At 43.7% G+C, this 19,651-nt stretch overlaps 1 protein-coding gene across 2 annotated transcripts in view; it reads left to right on the top strand.

Annotated features, from left to right (window-relative positions):
• The window catches only part of vps41 (VPS41 subunit of HOPS complex), a 197,715-nt gene that overhangs the window by 116,539 nt on the left and 61,525 nt on the right, over positions 1-19,651 (top strand). For both annotated transcript variants that reach the window (XM_068032225.1, XM_068032224.1), the window contains exon 17: positions 4,753-4,845. In XM_068032225.1, the coding sequence (XP_067888326.1) occupies positions 4,753-4,845 (93 nt within the window). The remainder of the gene's footprint in view (positions 1-4,752; positions 4,846-19,651) is intronic.

The following is a 19,651-nucleotide window of genomic DNA, read 5'->3' as shown; positions in this document are numbered from 1 at the left end:
TCCAGCTGGTTCTGTAGTTTGGATCTTCAACAGTTGACAGCCAGATGAAGGTAAAACTTTGCGGTTTTTTTTAGGCTGATTGGCAGTAAGATCCCGCTTTTTTTTTAAACCATTTCCTCACTGTTGGTGCTTTTCTCAGGCCCAGCACATGCAATGCTCTGGTTTCTGCAGCACGAGTTGATGATAACATGGTACATGTTTATGACATCACACACATGCTATATGTGGGCATCAACTTGTGATGTCATATCGCGCCCATGTGGACATCAAGACGTGACACTTGCGCATTGACAGCTTGTTCTCACCAGACCCGGCTCCAGTATAATAGCAGCTTATGTTGTGGGAATTCTGTGCACAGGAGCCTCCTTCATGGGATGCAGGGGGAGGAAAAACTTATCAGATGAAGAAACTCCACAGGTTTGTGTGGCAATTAAAAACATTATCAATAGATCGGGATGTAGACATTGCCCCATTCTTGACACTGGACCTTCATAGTCTGTCGATAAGACCAGAAATTCCAGCAGCAAGTAAATGTGTGCGTGCCTTAAAAAATAAAGTACACCCATTATCTCTCATAGCAATGATATTTTCCAATTCAGTAATTTAAAAAAAAAAAATCCCTTCAAATCTAAAAATGCCTGAAAGGACACATTTTGGTAGTATTGCTGCGCTAAAAGCTGGTAAATGCTGGCAGTGTGTAGCAAGTCTGTCAACATCTGCAAAAAGTAAAGGTGGGTTAATGCTTTGGGTGGCTTTTGCAGATCTAAAACTTGGAGATTAGTGAGCCCCTTTACGGAGGCTAAATTTTAAGAGTGGATACAATAAGGCATGGCGCAGATATGTGATTGGAAGCTCATCTCAAGAACAAATATGATACCAAGGTTGTGAACAGTGTGTTTCAACCTCAGACAGTTGCCAGGGAAAGGGAGGGAGACAGTGATTAGGGAAAAGAGTTTGTGGCAGAGACTGAAAACAATGGCTTGGGTCTTCCCAATGTTTAGTTGGGGGAATTTTCTGCCCATCCACCACTGGAGATTAGGCAATTTAGAGACAATGGAGAAGTTGAGAGGTGGTGGTGAGAAAAGCTGGGCATTGTCAGTGCATGTGTGGAAGCAGATGCTGTGTCTTCAGATGATGATGCTGAGGGGCAGCATGTAGACGAGAAATAGGAGGAAACCAAGGATAGATCCTTAAGGGACACCAGAGATAACGGCGCAGGAGCGGGAAGAGAAGCCATTGCAGGTGATTCTCTGGCTAGGAATGTTTAGATAAGAGTGGAACCAGAAGATCAGTGCAGTCCCAGCTGGACAATGGTGGAGAGGTGATGGAGGAGGATGGTGTGGTCAGCCATATTAAAGGCTGCAAACAGGTCAAGAAGGACCAGGCGGGATAGTTTACCTTTGTTTTGGTCACATAGGATGTCATTTGCAACTTTTCTAGGAGCCATTTTGATAACTGTGGCAGGGGCGGAAACCTGATTGGAGGGATTCAAACATGGAGTTCCAAGAAAGATGGACGTAGATTTAAGAGGTGACAGCATGTTCAAGGACACTGGAGAGGAAAGGAAGTTGGATATGGGGTGGTAGTTTGCAAGGATGGGGGGGGTCAAGTATTGGCTCTTTTGTGGAGAGGGCTGATGATGACAGATTTGAAGAATGGGGATTAGTACCTAATAAGAGAGAATCATTAATGATATCTTTCTGTGAGGGGGAGCCAGATGAACTGTATAATGTCATGAAACAGTGTCGTGAAAGACCTATGATTTAATGCCATTTAATCTGAACTTAGTTTTAATCCCACTTAAATGCTGTGTCATTTGGCACCTCACTCCAACATCTTGCTGACTTAGAATGCCGAGCAATCAACATTGACTTGTATTTTAACTGACCCTGTGATTTTGCTGAGATTTTGTGAACTGGTTCTCAATAACTGGTATTCTGTGTATCCGCAGATATTTATTGATCTATAACCAGGATGTTATAATGAAGGAGCCATCATTCAGTTTAGTTTAGAGTTATTAACCCTTTTAAAATTTGAAGATTTAGTTAGCAGTGTCATGGAACTATTTTTTTCCCCTCTGTTTAAAACGGTGTGGGTTTAAAAACAGTGTACCTTTAAGACAGAGAGAGAAGTTTTTTTCGATTCTCTGAGAACAGTGCCATAGCCAGCCTTTTCCCTAGGTAACAGCAGGAGATGTGCTGTAATGTTTCAATTTAACTGTGTGCAGGGACTGGCTGAAACCAGTCTGAACTAGAGCACAATGAAGTGTGCTTACTGAAAATAAGCGGTCTATATCTCAGCAGAGAAAATCTACATTGAGGTCAGACTGTGTTTGCCTAAGAAGGAAAAAACCCTGGAAAGAACATTTTCATTGTTGGAGGTAGTAAATTCTGTTTTGCTTCAAAACTCTTAAGTCTTTGCTACAGAAGTAGCCATCTCTGTTGCCTGTTTGTGTTTGCTGGAATTCTCAGTGAAGTTTCTGCCGAAGGACTGCCAGTTTGAAAATCCAAGTAGATCTATTGCTGTGCTTCTCGTTGAAAGAACTGTGTGATGCCTGCTGCAGCTGAAATACTTTGAATACCTATCTATTAAAGACTGTTCCGTCGAATTCACCTGGAGACTTTGAGTGGCATCTGATTATTCTACTCTGGGACACCTCATCAACCGGGAACGTAACCCACCAGGACTTACAACACCATTTTTAAAACCAGTTAACTGATAGTTTTTGAATGTATGTGTGTGTGCATGGGATTAGGATAAATAAGAAGTTATAAGGTCTTGAGATATAAATTTATTTTAATAGTGTTTAAGATTTAGTTTATTCATAAATAGTTAATTTGTTGTTGTTTAAAGATACTTGGCTTGGTGTATTTTGTTCTGGGGGTTAATAAAGTGTTTAATTTGGCTGTTTTCCAGTTAGGTGGGAAAACTTGTAACCTGTGGAGTGATGGGACCGAATTGACTGCATTGCTCCCACCTTGGTCGTAACATTAGTCTTGTTCATATGATATGGAAAAAGACATTTCTGTAAATGGTTAATGCTTCAGATCAAGTATTGGAGGATACATTTAATTAATGCTAGACATCTCAGGATTTTTGAGGGTCTATACAACTGCCAGAAAAATGCAGAAAGAGTGGGAAAGAAAGCTAGAGAGAAAAAAGAATTGTTGCCAAACAACTCTATGCAATTCTCTAATTTTTAAATAACTGGATAAAACAAGCAAAGTAGCCTCCTCTGTACAAATGGTGGCCATCTCCATCTGCATAACCACTGATTAGAATGGACAGTCAGGATCTATCCAAGCCAGCATCAGTGCATTAAAGATAAGCATGTCATTGATGATAACAAACATGGTGCTGAAAATTAAGGCTAAATTAGAAATGTACTACTGTCCAAATTGTCAGGGCACATAGAATAGGGGCATTAGATTAGATTAGATTAGAGATACAGCACTGAAACAGGCCCTTCGGCCCACCGAGTCTGTGCCGAACATCAACCACCCATTTATACTAATCCTACACTAATCCCATATTCCTACCAAACATCCCCACCTGTCCCTATATTTCCCTACCACCTACCTATACTAGTGACAATTTATAATGGCCAATTTACCTATCAACCTGCAAGTCTTTTGGCTTGTGGGAGGAAACCGGAGCACCCGGAGAAAACCCACGCAGACACAGGGAGAACTTGCAAACTCCACACAGGCAGTACCCGGAATCGAACCCGGGTCCCTGGAGCTGTGAGGCTGCGGTGCTAACCACTGCGCCACTGTGCCGCCCTTAATTGGCAAGTGCCTGAGCTGTTTGTGTGAAAAGCATTCTTTGACTTCTCTTAGTTCTTTTAGCAATAATCATCATTGTATGTAATGTTGTATACAGATTAAAGAAGTGGTCTTAGGAAAGTCTCTGTCTTGCCATCAGTGAATCCAAAACATATGAGGAATCAGTGTCAGTAACTGTAAAATCTGCTAATTTAATGTATGTTAACAGTCTTTCTGTGCAAAATGTAGTGGGTTTGAAATTAGTGGTGTGACAATTAACCAGGGCCCCTTTAATTGTTTGAGAGGGTTACATCCCTGAAGTGAAGAGGAATTGATGCATGATCTCTAACAAAGCCATTTTAAGGTTTTAGATAGCTTTTTGTTAACATTAACTTCTTTGACTGCAAGTTGTATGTCCAAACCTGAGCAGCACTGATGATGGCCATATACAAGAGACACTGTTCTGTGTGTTGGAAAGGTTTTTAAATAAGATCTGATGCATCCTGTGTCCCTAAAATGGAACCAGAAACTAACAGTCCTTTCATCCAGATCTTAAGACAGAAGTTACAAGATTTACAGCTACCATACGCGAGGACTGTCAAGTATGACTAGACACAAAAAAAATGACTTCTGGCTTCACAGCTCTGGTGCCGTCACATCTAGTAGGAGACAAGGGAGCTTGATTTCCTTGGATGGAGTGAGCTGGCATCCCACACCAATTTCCCAATAGAATATTTCTTGCTCTGAGCGACCTTTCTCTCTGAGTTTTATAATATTCAGCGATGGGACCCTTTTTGAGGAGGTGCAGCACTTTCTCCTGTGTTGGGTGTAAAACTCTACAAAATGGTCAGATGCATATCAGTCTGACAGATTTAAATGGCTTTAGAATAAAATAAAGGAACTAAATGTTTGGCCTTTTTGCCAGCTATTATCAAAATTCTTATGCGATGATCTGTGTACTTATACCAAGTTATTTTGCTCCTCTTAGGCGATTAGTCAGTATTTGCCCAGAGGTGACCTACGCCTGCGGCCTGCTATATATGAAATGATCTTGTACGAGTTCTTGGAGAGTGATTACGAGGTATGGTGGTTTTTAATTCCTATGATGGTGCTGGTCTAGTTCCAGGAGCTGAATTCCTAATTGCCAAGCCCTGAAGGGTTATTTTAGGCCCTAGCATTGACTCGCTCTCAACTGATTTGGATGCATTTTGTCAGACTGTAGCTGCTCAGCAGTTTGGGGTATGACAGTCCACACAGCAGCTCATTACAGCACTTGATAGTCCAGAACAGGTACAAGTTTGTATTCACTTTTCAAAATAATTATCCAAGACAATGTGATCTTTATCTCTGAGAAGAAGGGGCAAACAGGGCAATATGTATATTATATTTGGCAGGAGGCATGCTCAGGGTTTTATGTTTGATGTGATGAGTGATGATTAGGGCTATATATGTGCTATATATGACATGGAGGTATAATCAGGGCTAGATGTAAGGTGCATGTGACCAGGAGGAGTGGGCAAGGCTTTATAATAAGAAATTGCATTTATAGAATGCCTTCAATGTGGAGAAATTTCCCAATGCATTTCATGAAGACGTAATCAGACAAAAAAGCACATCGAGTCAAAGAAGGAGCTATTAGGAGGGGTGACTAAAAGCTTGGTTAAAAAGGTGAGTGTTAAAGTAGTAGAGAGGTTTAGGAAGAGAATGCGGATCATAGGCACAGGTGGATGGAGCACAGTCGAAAGGAGAGGAGATGCGTGAGAGGTCAGAATCAGAGAAATGGAGAGTTCTGGGGGGACTAGGATAAGAATTTTTAAATTGGAAACCATAGCGTAATTTATAGCATAGGGCTAGATTTTGTAATCCCACCGCTGGGCTAAAAAATGGCGACAGGCATGCATGGCCCATGTGCCACCACGCCGCTGCAATCTTGAGCCAGCGGCTCATTATCATATGCAGGGCGGCTGTGCCCCCTCAGCCCCCCAGTCATGGCAGGGGCTGCCTCGGCGATGCTGTGAATGGTGGCACCTGTAACTGAGCAGGCGCTGGCATAGTTTTTAAAGGGCTACCAGTCCTGCGTAGAAACTGCAGAGTTGCCCCGTTGGCCCCCCCCCCCCCCAACTGCACTAAAAATACATGTTTGCATTGTCCCCATCCCCCTAACCACACTAACAATGCAGAGTTGCCTCTTCTCCCCCCAACTGCACTAACTGCAGAGTTGACCCCCCCATCCCCCCAACTGCACAAAGTGCTGGGTTCACCCCTTGCCCATCTCAGTGGCGCCAGCTTTCCCTGGACAGGAAAGTAAATGTGCAAGTGCCGCCCATCTCACTGAAGATCCGGAACTGCAGGTAAGATTGTTGCAGATTAAATTTTAATTAATGCAAACAGCTAATTTAAATATGTAAAGTTGGGCCCCGTTGCAGAGCGGCGGAGGGCCCGCCATGGAGCTTCCCTGCTGCCGAGAAGATCAGGCCCAAGCATCCCAGCGTTGAGTTCCATGGCGGGCTGCTGCTGCTCCGATCTCCTTTGCACCCTCTCAAGGACCCTCACATCCTTATTAAAGTGTGGTGACAAAACTGGGCACCACATTCTAGTTGGGGTCTAACCAGAGCTTTACAAAGGTTCAGCATAGCTTTTCTACTTTTATAGAGTGTTGAAGGAGGTGGCCATAGAGATAGTGGATGCATTGTGGTTATCTTTCAAAATTCTATAGATTCTGGAAAGGTTCCTGGAATCAGGAAAGTAGCAAATGTAACCCCACTATTTAAGAAAGGAGGGAGAGAGAAAACGGAGAACTACAGACCTGTTAGTTCGACGTCAGTAGTAGGGAACATGTTAGAATCTATTATAAAGGATCTGATCAGACAATAATAGAAAATAACATGATTGGATTTTTGAGTGGGAAATCATGTTTGACAAACCTGTTGGAGTTTTTGAGGATGTTACTTGTAGCATAGATAAAGGAGAACCAGTGAATGTGGTGTATTTGGATTTTCAGAAGGCTTTTGATAAGGTCCCACACAGGAGGTTAGTAAACAAAATTAGAGCACATGGCATTGGGGGTGATATACTGGCATGGATTGAGAATTGGTTAACAGACAGAAAACAGAGAGTAGGAATAAGCAGGTCATTCTTAGGATGGCAGGCTGTTACTAGTACGGTACTGCAAGGATCAGTGCTGGGCCATAGCTCTTCACAATCTGTATAAATTATTTGGATGTGGGGACCAAATTTGATATTTCCAAATTTGCTGATGTCACAAAACTAGGTGGGAATGTAAGTTGTGAGGAGAATGCAAGGAGGCTTCAAGGGCACTTGGACAGGCTAAATGAATGGGCAAGAATATGGCAGATGGAATATAATGTAAGTGTGAAATTATCCACTTTGGTTACAAAAAAAGGAAGACAGCGTATTTCTTAAATGGTGAGCGGTTGGGAAGTGTTGATATCCAAAGGGGCCTGAATGTCCTTGTTCAGGAGTCAGTAAAAGCTAGTATGCAGGTGCAGCAAACAGTTAGGAAGGCAAATGGTATGTTGGCCTTCATCATAAGGGGTTTTGAGTACAGGAGTAAAGAAGTCTTGCTGAAATTGTATAAGCCTTGGTGAAACCGTACTTGGAGTATTGTGTACAGTTTTGGTCTCCTCATCTAAGGAAGGATATACTTGCCATTGACGGAGTGCAATGGTGTTTCACCAGACTAATCCCTGGGATGGCAGGATTATTTTATGAGGAGAGATTGCAGAAACTGGGCCTGCATTCTCTAGAGCTTCGAAGAATGAGAGGTGATCTCATTGAAACTTACAAAATTCTTATAGGGCAGGACAGGGTGGATGTAGAAAGGATGTTTCCTCTGACTGGTGCATGTTGAACCAGGGGACACAGTCTCAGAATAAGGGGTAGGCCATTTAAGACTGAGATGAGGAGGAATTTCTTCACTGAGGGTGGTGAATCTTTGGAATTCTCTACCCCAGAGGTGTGTGGAAGCTCAATCAGTGAGCATGTTCAAGACAGAAATTGATAGATATCTGGATACCAATTACATCAAGGGATATGGGGATAGTGCGGGAAAGTGGCATTAAGGTAGATGATCAACCATGATATAATTGAATGGTGGAGCAGGCTCGACGGGCTGAATGGTCAACTCCTGCTACTATGTTCCTATCCTATGCCTCTATTTCTGAAGTTTCAGATTCCATATGCTTTGCTAACCGCTGTCTCAATATGTCCTGCCACCTTCAAAGATCGATGCATACACACCCCAGATTCCTCTGTTCCTGCACACTCTTTAGAACTGCGTCATTATGTCTGTATTGCCTCACCCTATTCCTTCTGCCAAAATGTATCACCTCACACTTGTCCATATTAAATTCCATCTGCTACTTGTCTGCCCATTTTGGCAGCCTATCTTTGTCCTGTTGCAGGAGGTTCGTATTATCCTCACTGCCTGCTACTCCTCCAAGTTTGACATCATTGGCAAATTTTGAGATTCTACTTGGTATTCCAATATCCAAGCCATTTATATAAAGCAAAAAAAGCTGTGATCCTAGCACTGACCCTTAAGAAACACCATTGTCTACCATCCTCCAGTCTGAAAAACAACCATTTACCATGACTCGCTGTTTCCTGTCCTTAAGCCAATTTTTATCCAACTGGACACTGACCCTCCTATTCCATGAGCCTCAATTTTGTTAACTAGCCATTTATGTGATACTTTATCAAGCGTTTTCTTAAAATCCATGTAAACAACATCCAAACCCCGGTTCCGAAGAAGGGACACTGACCCGAAACGTTAACTCTGCTTCTCTTTCCACAGATGCTGCCAGACCTGCTGAGTGGTTCCAGCATTTCTTGTTTTTATTTCAGATTTCCAGCATCTGCAGTATTTTGCTTTTAAGCCCTGTTTTTGGTTTCCCTACCTTTCACCCTTGTTGGAATGTACCTAGCCTGTACCTGAAGCATCTCTTCCTTAAAGATAGTCCAGTGTTCTACCTGGTTTTGCCTGTCAGTCTCTGGTTCCATTTTATCCTGGCTAGATTCCTTCTCATCACATTGAAATTAGCCCTCTTGCAATCTAGCCGTTCTACATTAGATCATTCCTTGCTTTTTCTGCATTGAGTCTAAACACTATGATACAATGATAACTCTTACCCAAGTGCTTCCCCCACAGACGCTTGGTCCACTTGGCCCACCTCATTTCCAGCAATGCTTTCTTTCTAGTTAGGCTGAGAACATACTGATAAAGGAAGTTCTCCTGAACACTTTTCATTGGCGTCATAGGAGCCAATGTATGTCAGCAAGGGTGATGGTTGAGCAGATTTGGTAGCAGAGATTTTGATGACCTGAAGTTAGAGTGTGAAGGAAGAGAAGCTGGCCAGGTAGTTGGAGTAGTTGAATCTGGAAGTGACAAAGGCTGGATGATGGTATCAGTAACCAATCTGCTGAGGCGGGGTGGATGCAGCTGATGTTATAGAGATGGAAGTAGACAGGCTTTGTAATGAAGAGGACATTTTTTTAATTCATTCATGGGATGTGGGTGTCGCTGGCCAGGCCAGGATTTATTGCCCATCCCTAATTGCCCTTGAGAAGGTGGTGGTGGTGAGCTGCCATCTTGAACTGCTGCAGTCCTTGTAAGGTAAGTATACCCACAGTGCTGTTAGGAAAGGAGTTCCAGGATTTTGACCCAGCGACAGTTAAGGAACGGCGATTTAGTTCCAAGTCAGGATGGTGTGTGACTTGGACGGGAACTTGCAGGTGGTGATCTCATGCAGCTGCTGCTCTTGTCCTTCGAAGTGGTGGAGGTCGCGGGTTTGGAAGGTGCTGTCTAAGGAGCCTTGGTGCGTTGCTGCAGTGCATCTTGTAGATGGTACACACTGCTGCCACTGTACTTCGGTGGTGGAGGGAGTGAATGTTTGTGGATGGTATGCCAATCAAGTGAGCTGCTTTGTCCTGGATGGTGTCGAGCTTCTTGAGTGTTGTTGGAGCTGCACCCATCCAGGCAAGTGGAGAGTATTCCATCACACTCCTGACTTGTGTCTGACATGGGGTCAGAAGCTCAGCTCTGGCTCAGATAGGCTGCCAAGGTTGCAAACAGTTCAACCTGAGACAGTGGCTAGAGAGGGGGATGGGATCTGTGACAAGGGTACAGAGTTTGTAATCTGTAGCAACAAAATTGCAGCTCATGCAAGAATGGATGTCCGACAAGAAGTCTGACAACGCAGAGATAATGGAGCAGTCAAGTGAGGTTCTGGGGAGGTAGAACTGGATGTCATCAACATTCATTTGGAACTTGACATTGTATTTTTGCTTGATGTTATCAAGGAGCAGCATGTGGATGAGGAAGGGGCCAAGGCCAGAACTTTGGGAAGTGGAGGGGGGTGCGGGGGTGGCTCCAGAATTGTCAGTGTGATGGCACAAGAGAAACCAATGCAGTTCATATTACATATCTGATCAGTTAAAATTACTTGTGCATTATTGATGGAGGCAAGACGTGATTAATAGTTTGGAGGGAAAATGGACCAGTGGTAATAATACCGCTGTTTGACTTTTTAAAGCACTGAAATGGTAATCACTAAAATGTGTTTTCTCAATTGTGAGTTATTTAAAATTGGTGTAGGAATACTTTATACATGACTGAAAAATGCATTTGCAAGATGAAAAATTGTAACGAGAAATACTCTGTGTATTTCTGAATGCTCTTCTGTTCACTGCAAAAGATTTGGTGTGTGTAAAATCGACATAGAATGTCCACACTAAACTCTTATTCAGGAAATGATGGTTAACTGCTGCAATTGTATTTATACACAGGTCAATTATTTGCAACAGTAATAAGGACGAAAGAACTTGGATTTCTATCGCATCTTTCATGACATCCCAAAGTGTTTTGCAGCTAATGAAATACTTTGGAAGTGTAGTCACTATCGTAATGTAGGAAACAAAGCAGCCAATTTGCACACAGCAGGGCTCCACAAATATCAATGAGAAAAGCAATCAGATAATCTATTTCAGTGATTATTAGTTGTGGGATGAATATTGGCCAGGGTACTTGGGAGAACTCTTCCACTCTGCAAATAGTACTGTGGAAGTTTTAAAACTGCCTGAGAAGGCAGGAATTTTAGTTTATGTCTCATCTGAAAGATGGTGCCGACGACTGTGCAGCACTCCCTCAGTAAATGTGTCATAGGGCTCAAGCCAATGGAATGAGACTTAAATCCATGACTTTCTGACTGTGGTTAGAGTGTTACCACTGAGCCGCGGCTGACACCTGTCATTTTACCAGGTCACTAGGAGTTAATTGGCTAAGATTCATAAGTATCTCTGTTCCTTTAAAAACTGCAGAAGATATTTTGTTTTCCCCGTGAGGATGATCTAAATGCCTTCATCTCTCACATTCAGAACAGTGTTTTCCTGGATTAAAAGACACCATTTCCATTCGGTGTACATGTAATGCTTCTGCTCTGTCACAGGTACATCATTTCAATGTGATTGTGGTGTTGTAGCTAACTGATCCAGCTCCAGTGTGCTAGCATCTAAGAAAGCATAAACATGAAATGAAGCTGTACACTGTCACTTGGATCAAAAACAAAATGCAACAACAATACAATTCTAACCTGGTAACTGCTTCCAGGTCGATTACTAGAAGTAGCCTTCCTACTGAATGTGCTAAAAGAGTTACAGTATAGCACCAGTATAATTAAATAAAATTTGTTGAGTCTAGAGATTTACATTAAATCCATATTCTTGTCCATTTTCCATGCAGTAGCTGTAGTGAAACTGATTGACAAGCAGATTAATAATTCTCAGCTTCCAATTACCCAATACTTGTAGAATTTCATACAGAAGTTAAAAGACTTGTAATATATTTTATAATGCAGTAATAGGAACTTCATTTCTGTGAACATTGTTCCTCTAATTATTCATCACATGCCATAAGGAATAAAGCCCTAGCTTTATTGGTTGAGGGGAAGCCACATGCCTTATTAATGTTGCAAGACTACACATGGGATCCCACTCTTAGGCCTGCAACATTTTGCAGTTCATTTTTTTTCTCCTGCTAAAAAGTTAGTTTCCTGCTTACTCAGTGTTACCAACAGGAAAAAATATCTTCTCATTCAGCCACTTGCTCCTTGTGAGACCTTGCTGTGCCTATTTGTCCACATAACCAGAGTGACCACACTTCAACAAGTAGTTCATTGTGAGGTCATAAGTTGTGATACAGCGCTTGATAAATGCAATTTCTTTAATTCTATCCTTGAGTCTCACGTATTGTTAGCATTTAGGAATAAGACTTCACTCTGCCACTGCAGTAAGTTGGATGAGAGAGTCCTTACTCTGCTGCATTTCAGTGAATCTGGCTGTCAGGATAGGATGGCACTGGCCAACAAAGCTCTAGAACGAGCGCTAAGTAAAGCGTTTTTTATTCAGACATGCATATATAAAACCAAACAGGAGGTATAGGAAGAAAGACAATCAATGCTGTTAGACTAGCATTTTAAAGAGAACCAGAAAACACATAAATATATGGACTGAGGTACAAAACTGCAATGTTCCACTCCCCAGCTAGGCTTTGGTCATCCGTCAATGCTGACCCATAGAACATATGGTCTGCCAACATTTTCCATAACATTTTTCTGGCGTTCGTGCACAATTTGTTTAAGTGTGGGGCCCTTTAAATTCTTTCGCTCCGCCGAGCACATGGGGTAACTTAAAGCTGCTCTCAGCATAGCTTAGAGGCAACATTGCTGTCTACCTCAAAACATACTAACTGCCTCGGTAAGCATATGGTCTGCATCAGCTGTTGTCAAAGGCTTTTTATATTGTCAGGCAAACCCCCCACCTGCCAAGACTAAGGCACACATGATTGCGCCACATGAACATTAAAACTTAAAATTGCAAGCCCCTGGCTGGAAGGACATTTGCATAGTAACCGACAGTGTTGGAACAATGGGGACCCAGCCGCTGCTTCCCCAATACGCAGAAGAAGTGGTCAGACTAGTTTTGGTCACATGACTGACGATGTTGGAGGTTTTGAATTTGAATTTCCAACAGAGGATTGGAGTTGAGAAAGTCTTGTGCTCCCAGTTGGACAGAACCTCCTCTCCAGTCCTGCCTGCCTCCATCACTTTCCCACGGAACTGAATCTTGTGAAAACATGTGAACCTCAAAGAGAGAAAAGTCTCCTATGTGAACAAGGTTTAAGAACAACACTGTGCCCTGATGAACAGCAAGACTACCTACAATCAAGTGAGCTTGAAGCACAGTAAACAAGAAACTCTTATGATATTGCCTCAAACCCCTCTCTACGATATTTTCCTCTCCTGTTTTCTGTCCCTATTTGCATGTGTATCTCGTGTGCATGCTAGCATAGGCACATTGTATATCCATAGGTGTTAACCGTATTAGAGTTTAAGTTTATGGTTTAATAAATTTCATTTTTCTTCTTTAAACTTGAGAAAACCTGGCGTGTTGGTTTCTTTGCCTTATAATCGGAAAGCTGTGAGCAAGGATTCACAAAGGGGGAGCTCAAAACACAGTGTGTGTTTAAAATTAAACCCTGTTAGAATAAGACCAAGTGAAGATAGTAACAGACCCCTAGACACCTTTCTCACCTGGTCGTAACAGAAATTTGGGTGCTAGCATCCGGAATTTTACCCACAAACAAATGAGTAAAACTGGAAGTGGGAAGCCAAATTGTTCCCAATCAAAAAGGGCACGTTTTCAATACAGGTTTTCTTGTGATTGTGTGCGATTGAATACTAACACGTCTGCAACTGAAGCGAATAGCTCTCCAAGCCAGGGTGAAGTAACTTGGGATAAGTTAAAAGCACTGTCTATGGAGGAGTTGACAAAAATGGCTGAGCAGTGTGGGATCACTGTACGTGGCAAGGCTAGGAAGTCTGAACTCCTAAGGCTAGTGGCTAACTATTTTTCCCTTGAATCTGAAGAAGCAGAAGCAGTGTTAGAAGCAAATTCCGCCAGGGTATTGTTAACAAAGATACAATTGGAACAGAGTAAACCTGAATTTGGGGAAAGAGAGAGGGAGAAAGAGAGAGCCTTCCAAAAGGAACGTGAAGAAAATGAAAGGCAGGAGAGAGAGAAAGGAAGACAGACAGGAGAAGGAACGAAAGAGAAAGAATATTCTGAAAAGAATGCGAAGAAAGAGAGTTGAAGTGGCTTGAGTTAACTCGGGGGCGACAGAGTAACCCTAGTGAAAGTGTGGCCAATATGGAGGAGCACAATTCAGAGCTTTGCTAAGACTTACTCAATTAATTCCAAAATTCAATGAGGAAGATGTTGAAGCGTTTTTGTGTCATTTGAGAAATTGGCAAGGCAGCTAAAATGGTCAGCTGAGACCTGGTCTCTCTCATTGCAAAGCAAAGTAACCGGAAAAGCCCATGAGGTTTATTCCTTGTTGCCAGATGAGAGTTCATCGACTTATGAACTGACCAAAAATGCTATCTTCGGGGCATATGAATTAGTACCCGAAGCCTATTGCCAAAAGTTTAGAACCCTCAAAAAGCAACCTAATCAAACTTAACTGGAGTTTGAAAGAAGCCAGCAGCTGGCTTTTGACCAGCGGCTGAGGGCTCTTAAAATACATCTCAGCTATGAGACTCTCGGAAAAGTAATCCTGTTAGAGGAATTTAAAAACACTCTCCCACTCTCAATAAAGACCCATGTAGGGAGTTCAGGGAGCCCGGCAAGCGACCATTCTGGCCGATGAGTTTGCTTTAATTTATAAGTCAGTTTCCCAGAGGAGAACCTTTCCTAATCACTCCCACAAATCCGAAAAGGACAAAGGATGGGAAGGTGATATCTGCCCAGGCAGTCCTGGAAGAGAAAGGAAAGCAGGAGACAAAGGGGGCCCTTCTCCAGCCAAACAGCAAGAGTGAGACCCAGACACCTGTGTGCTTCCATTGTAATAAGGCAGGGCATTTAAAAGCTGACTGCTGGAAACGAAAGGGGTTATCGGTAGGGTTAATCAGGGCATACCCGCTCAGTGAAGACGAGGACCTGATGGAAAACACAGAACAAGCTGTGGCTTTAACTGCAATAAGAGTGCACCCAGGAAGCGTACTACGGCCAGTGCAGGAAAATTTAATAGGATTCCTGAAGGTTATCAGGGTTTTGTATTTAAAGGGAAAGTAACTCCATATCCCTCGAGTGGGGCAAGCAAGCCCATAGTGATTCTCAGGGACACGGGGCACCAGATCCCTTTTACTGGGAAAAGGCCTGACTTTTTCCCCAGAGAGTGCTGTGAACACGAGAATGGTGATGGTATTGGAGGGCAGTGTATGCCTGTACCTGTACATCGGGTGTACCTGGAGTGCAACCTAGTTTCGGGACTTGTGGCCTTAGGAATTCTCCCTAGTTTGCCTGTGGATCGGGTTGACCTGCTCCTATGTAATGATCTGGCAGAGACTGGTAGACCCCTCAGTAGTGAAAGAAAGACCATAGGAGGTCAGAGAGACAGAGTGATGGCAGGAGATGGTCCTCTGCAGTGTCCCTGAATATGTAGTGGATCAGGCCATGATCAAGCCAGCTCCCCAGAGGAGACTGCATTGGCACAGCAGGCTGATGACCATGAGGTCTGTCTGTCCGAGACTTTGCAAAGTTAGGGGATCCAGAGAATGAATTAAATGGATTTTCCCGAGGTGAGGCCCAGCGAGCCGACCCAGTATTGCGAGAGTTAACAGAGGCTGCCCAGTCTGAAAGTGAAGCAGAGGGAGTTCCTGAGTACTAATATTTAAAGAATGAGGTACTGATGAGGGAATGGAGTTCTCCTCACAGACCTGAAAGGAAGGAGTGGAGAGTGGTTCACCAGTTAGTGGTGCCACAGAGGTACCAGGGAGAAATATTAAGAAGGGCCCACAAGACTACAGTGGCTGTACATGCCAGTTTACGAAAGACCAATGTCAGCATAAGACAGCAGTTTGACTGGCCAAAACTCCACAAAGATGTGATGGAGTACTGCAAGAGTTGCCACATGTGCCAGGTTGAGGGGAAACCCCAATCTACAGTGAAACCTGCACCCCTAAGTCCTGTACCGTTGTTAGGAAGATCCTCCAGCAGAGGGCTGGTGAAGTGTAAGGGATCCCCGCCGAGAACGAAAAGGGACAAGCAGGCACACAGCTGGCAAAAGGTTAAGAAAGAGAAGGGGAAAAAAGTGACTAAGGGGGCAGGTCAAAGGAAGTCTGCAACAGTCCGGGAGGAATCCCAGATGAAAACCTATAAGAAAAGAGCAAAGAAAATTACAGCACAGGAACAGGCCCTTCGGCCCTCCAAGCCTACGCGGATCCAGATCCTCTATCTAAACCTGTCGCCTATTTTCTAAGGGTCTGTATCTCTTTACTTCCTGCCCATTCATGTATCTGTCTAGATACATCTTAAAAGACGCTATCGTTCCCGCGTCTACCACCTCCGCTGGCAACTCGTTCCAGGCACCCATCACCCTCTGCGTAAAGAACTTTCCACGCATATCGCCCCTAAACTTTTCCCCTTTCACTTTGAACTCGTGTCCCCTAGTAATTGAATCCCCCACTCTGGGGAAAAAGCATCTTGCTATCCAACCTGTCTATACCTCATGATTTTGTACACCTCAATCAGGTTCCCCCTCAACCCCCATCTTTCTAATGAAAATAATCCTAATCTACTCAACCTCTCTTCATAGCTAGCGCCCTCCATACCAGGCAACATCCTGGTGAACCTCCTCTGCACCCTCTCCAAAGCATCCACATCCTTTTGGTAATGTGGCGACCAGAACTGCACGCAGTATTCCAAATGTGGCCGAACCAAAGTCCTATACAACTGTAACATGACCTGCCAACTCTTGTACTCAATACCCCGTCCGATGAAGGAAAGCATGCCGTATGCCTTCTTGACCACTCTATTGACCTGCGTTGCCACCTTCAGGGAACAATGGACCTGAACACCCAAATCTCTCTGTACATCAATTTTCCCCAGGACTTTTCCATTTATTGTATAGTTCACTCTTGAATTGGATCTTCCAAAATGCATCACCTCGCATTTGCCCGGATTGAACTCCATCTGCCATTTCTCTGCCCAACTCTCCAATCTATCTATATTCTGCTGTATTCTCTGACAGTCCCCTTCACTATCTGCTACTCCACCAATCTTAGTGTCGTCTGCAAACTTGCTAATCAGGCCACCTATACCTTCCTCCAAATCATTTATGTATATCACAAACAGTGGTCCCAGCACGGATCCCTGTGGAACACCACTGGTTACACGTCTCCATTTTGAGAAACTTCCTTCCACTGCTACTGTCTCCTGTTGCACAGCCAGTTCTTTATCCATCTAGCTAGTACACCTTGGACCCCATGCGCCTTCACTTTCTCCATCAGCCTACCATGGGGAACCTTATCAAACGCCTTACTGAAGTCCATGTATATGACATCTACAGCCCTTCCCTCATCAATCAATTTTGTCACTTCCTCAAAGAATTCTATTAAGTTGGTAAGACATGACCTTCCCTGCACAAAACCATGTTGCCTATCACTGATAAGCCCATTTTCTTCCAAATGGGAATAGATCCTATCCCTCAGTATCTTCTCCAGCAGCTTCCCTGCCTCTGACGTCAGGCTCACCGGTCTATAATTACCTGGATTATCCCTGCTGCCCTTCTTAAACAAGGAGACAACATTAGCAATTCTCCAGTCCTCCGGGACCTCACCCGTGTTTAAGGATGCTGCAAAGATATCTGTTAAGGCCCCAGCTATTTCCTCTCTCGCTTCCCTCAGTAACCTGGGATAGATCCCATCCGGACCTGGGGACTTGTCCACCTTAATGCCTTTTAGAATACCCAACACTTCCTCCCTCCTTATGCCGACTTGACCTAGAGTAATCAAACATCTGTCCCTAACCTCAACATCCGTCATGTCCCTTTCCTCAGTGAATACCGATGCAAAGTACTCGTTTAGAATCTCACCTATTTTCTGACTCCACGCATAACTTTCCTCCTTTGTCCTTGAGTGGGCCAATCCTTTCTCTAGTTACCCTCTTGCTCCTTATATATGAATAAAAGGCTTTGGGATTTTCCTTAACCCTGTTTGCTAAAGATATTTCATGACCCCTTTTAGCCCTCTTAATTCCTCGTTTCAGATTGCGCCTACAATCCCGATATTCTTTCAAAGCTTCGTCTTTCTTCAGCCGCCTAGACCTTATGTATGCTTCCTTTTTCCTCTTAGCTAGTCTCACAATTTCACCTGTCATCCATGGTTCCCTAATCTTGCCATTTCTATCCTTCATTTTCACAGGAACATGTCTCTCCTGCACGCTAATCAACCTCTCTTTAAAAGCCTCCCACATCACATGTGGATTTACCTTCAAACAGCTGCTCCCAATCTACATTCCCCAGCTCCTGCCGAATTTTGGTATAGTTGGCCTTCCCCCAATTTAGCACTCTTCCTTTAGGACCACTCTCGTCTTTGTCCATGAGTATTCTAAAACTTACGGAATTGTGATCACTATTCCCAAAGTAGACCCCTACTGAAACTTCAACCACCTGGCCGGACTCATTCCCCAACACCAGGTCCAGTATGGCCCCTTCCCGAGTTGGACTATTTACATACTGCTCTAGAAAACCCTCCTGGATGCTCCTTACAAATTCTGCTCTATCTAGACCTCTAACACTAAGTGAATCCCTGTCAATGTTGGGAAAGTTAAAATCTCCTATCACCACCACCCTGTTGCTCCTACATCTTTCCATAATCTGTTTACATATTTGTACCTCTATCTCACGCTCGCTGTTGGGAGGCCTGTAGTACAGCCCCAACATTGTTACCATACCCTTCCTATTTCTCAGTTCTGCCCGTATTGCCTCACAGCTCGAGTCCTCCATAGTGCCTTCCTTCAGCACAGCTGTGATATCCTCTTTGACCAGTAATGCAACTCCTCCACCCCTTTTACCTCCCTCTCTATCCCGCCTGAAGCATCGGTATCCTGGGATATTTAGTTGCCAATCATGCCCTTCCCTCAACCAAGTCTCAGTAATAGCAATATCATACTCCCGGGTACTAATCCAAGCCCTAAGTTCTTCTGCCTTACCTACTACACTTCTTGCATTAAAACAAATGCACCTCAGACCACCAGTCCCTTTGCTTTCATCATCTGCTCCCTGCCTACTCTTTCCCTTTGTCACGCTGGCTTCATTATCTAGTTCCTTACAGGCTTTAGTTACTACCTCCTTACTGTCCAATGACCTCATTTGGTTCCTCTGCTGTCTGGTCAACCCACCTTTAAAAATGTGAAAAGTTAGACCACACATCCTCCTATGTAAATACAGACTCTAGAGGCACCCCACTAGAGGTGCTACTATCATTTACAGAAACCTGCAGAGACCAAGAGAGACCTCTAGTGGGCACATAAACTGTGAGGATGATGCCTCACCAAGTCGAAGTGCCACAGGAGAGTGCAGCCAAGTCTGCACAAAAGCTGCAGGTAGGAGTGTCCCAGAGAACAAAGGAGAGTAACGAAGACTCCTCCCCCACAGTCAGAGGAAAAGGGAACCACCCATCCCCAGAAGCCAAAAGTCTTTGCATGACTCAGGAAGTTCAGGACAGATCCACCCCTCTACCAACTCTCCTGAGAAAAAAAGAAAAAATTAAAGCAACTATGGTACCCAGAACAGACCAGTTTTTAAAAGTTTTAAGATTGGTGAATGAATGAAAATGAATGAGAGAAGTGCATAGAGTCAGAGTTATACAGCACAGAAACAGGCCCTTCGGCCCATCGTGTCTGTGCCGGCCATCAAGCACCTAACTATTCTAATCCCATTTTCCAACACTTGGCCCATAGCCTTGTATGCTATTGCGTTTCAAGTGCTCATCTAAATACTTCTTAAATGTTGTGAGGGTGCCTGCCTCTAC

The sequence above is a fragment of the Heterodontus francisci genome, chromosome 5 (assembly GCF_036365525.1).
Source record: "Heterodontus francisci isolate sHetFra1 chromosome 5, sHetFra1.hap1, whole genome shotgun sequence".
Classification (NCBI taxonomy): Eukaryota; Metazoa; Chordata; class Chondrichthyes; order Heterodontiformes; family Heterodontidae; genus Heterodontus; species Heterodontus francisci.
Note: the sequence above shows the minus strand (reverse complement) of the source record. Positions and strands in the feature narration are given on the sequence as shown.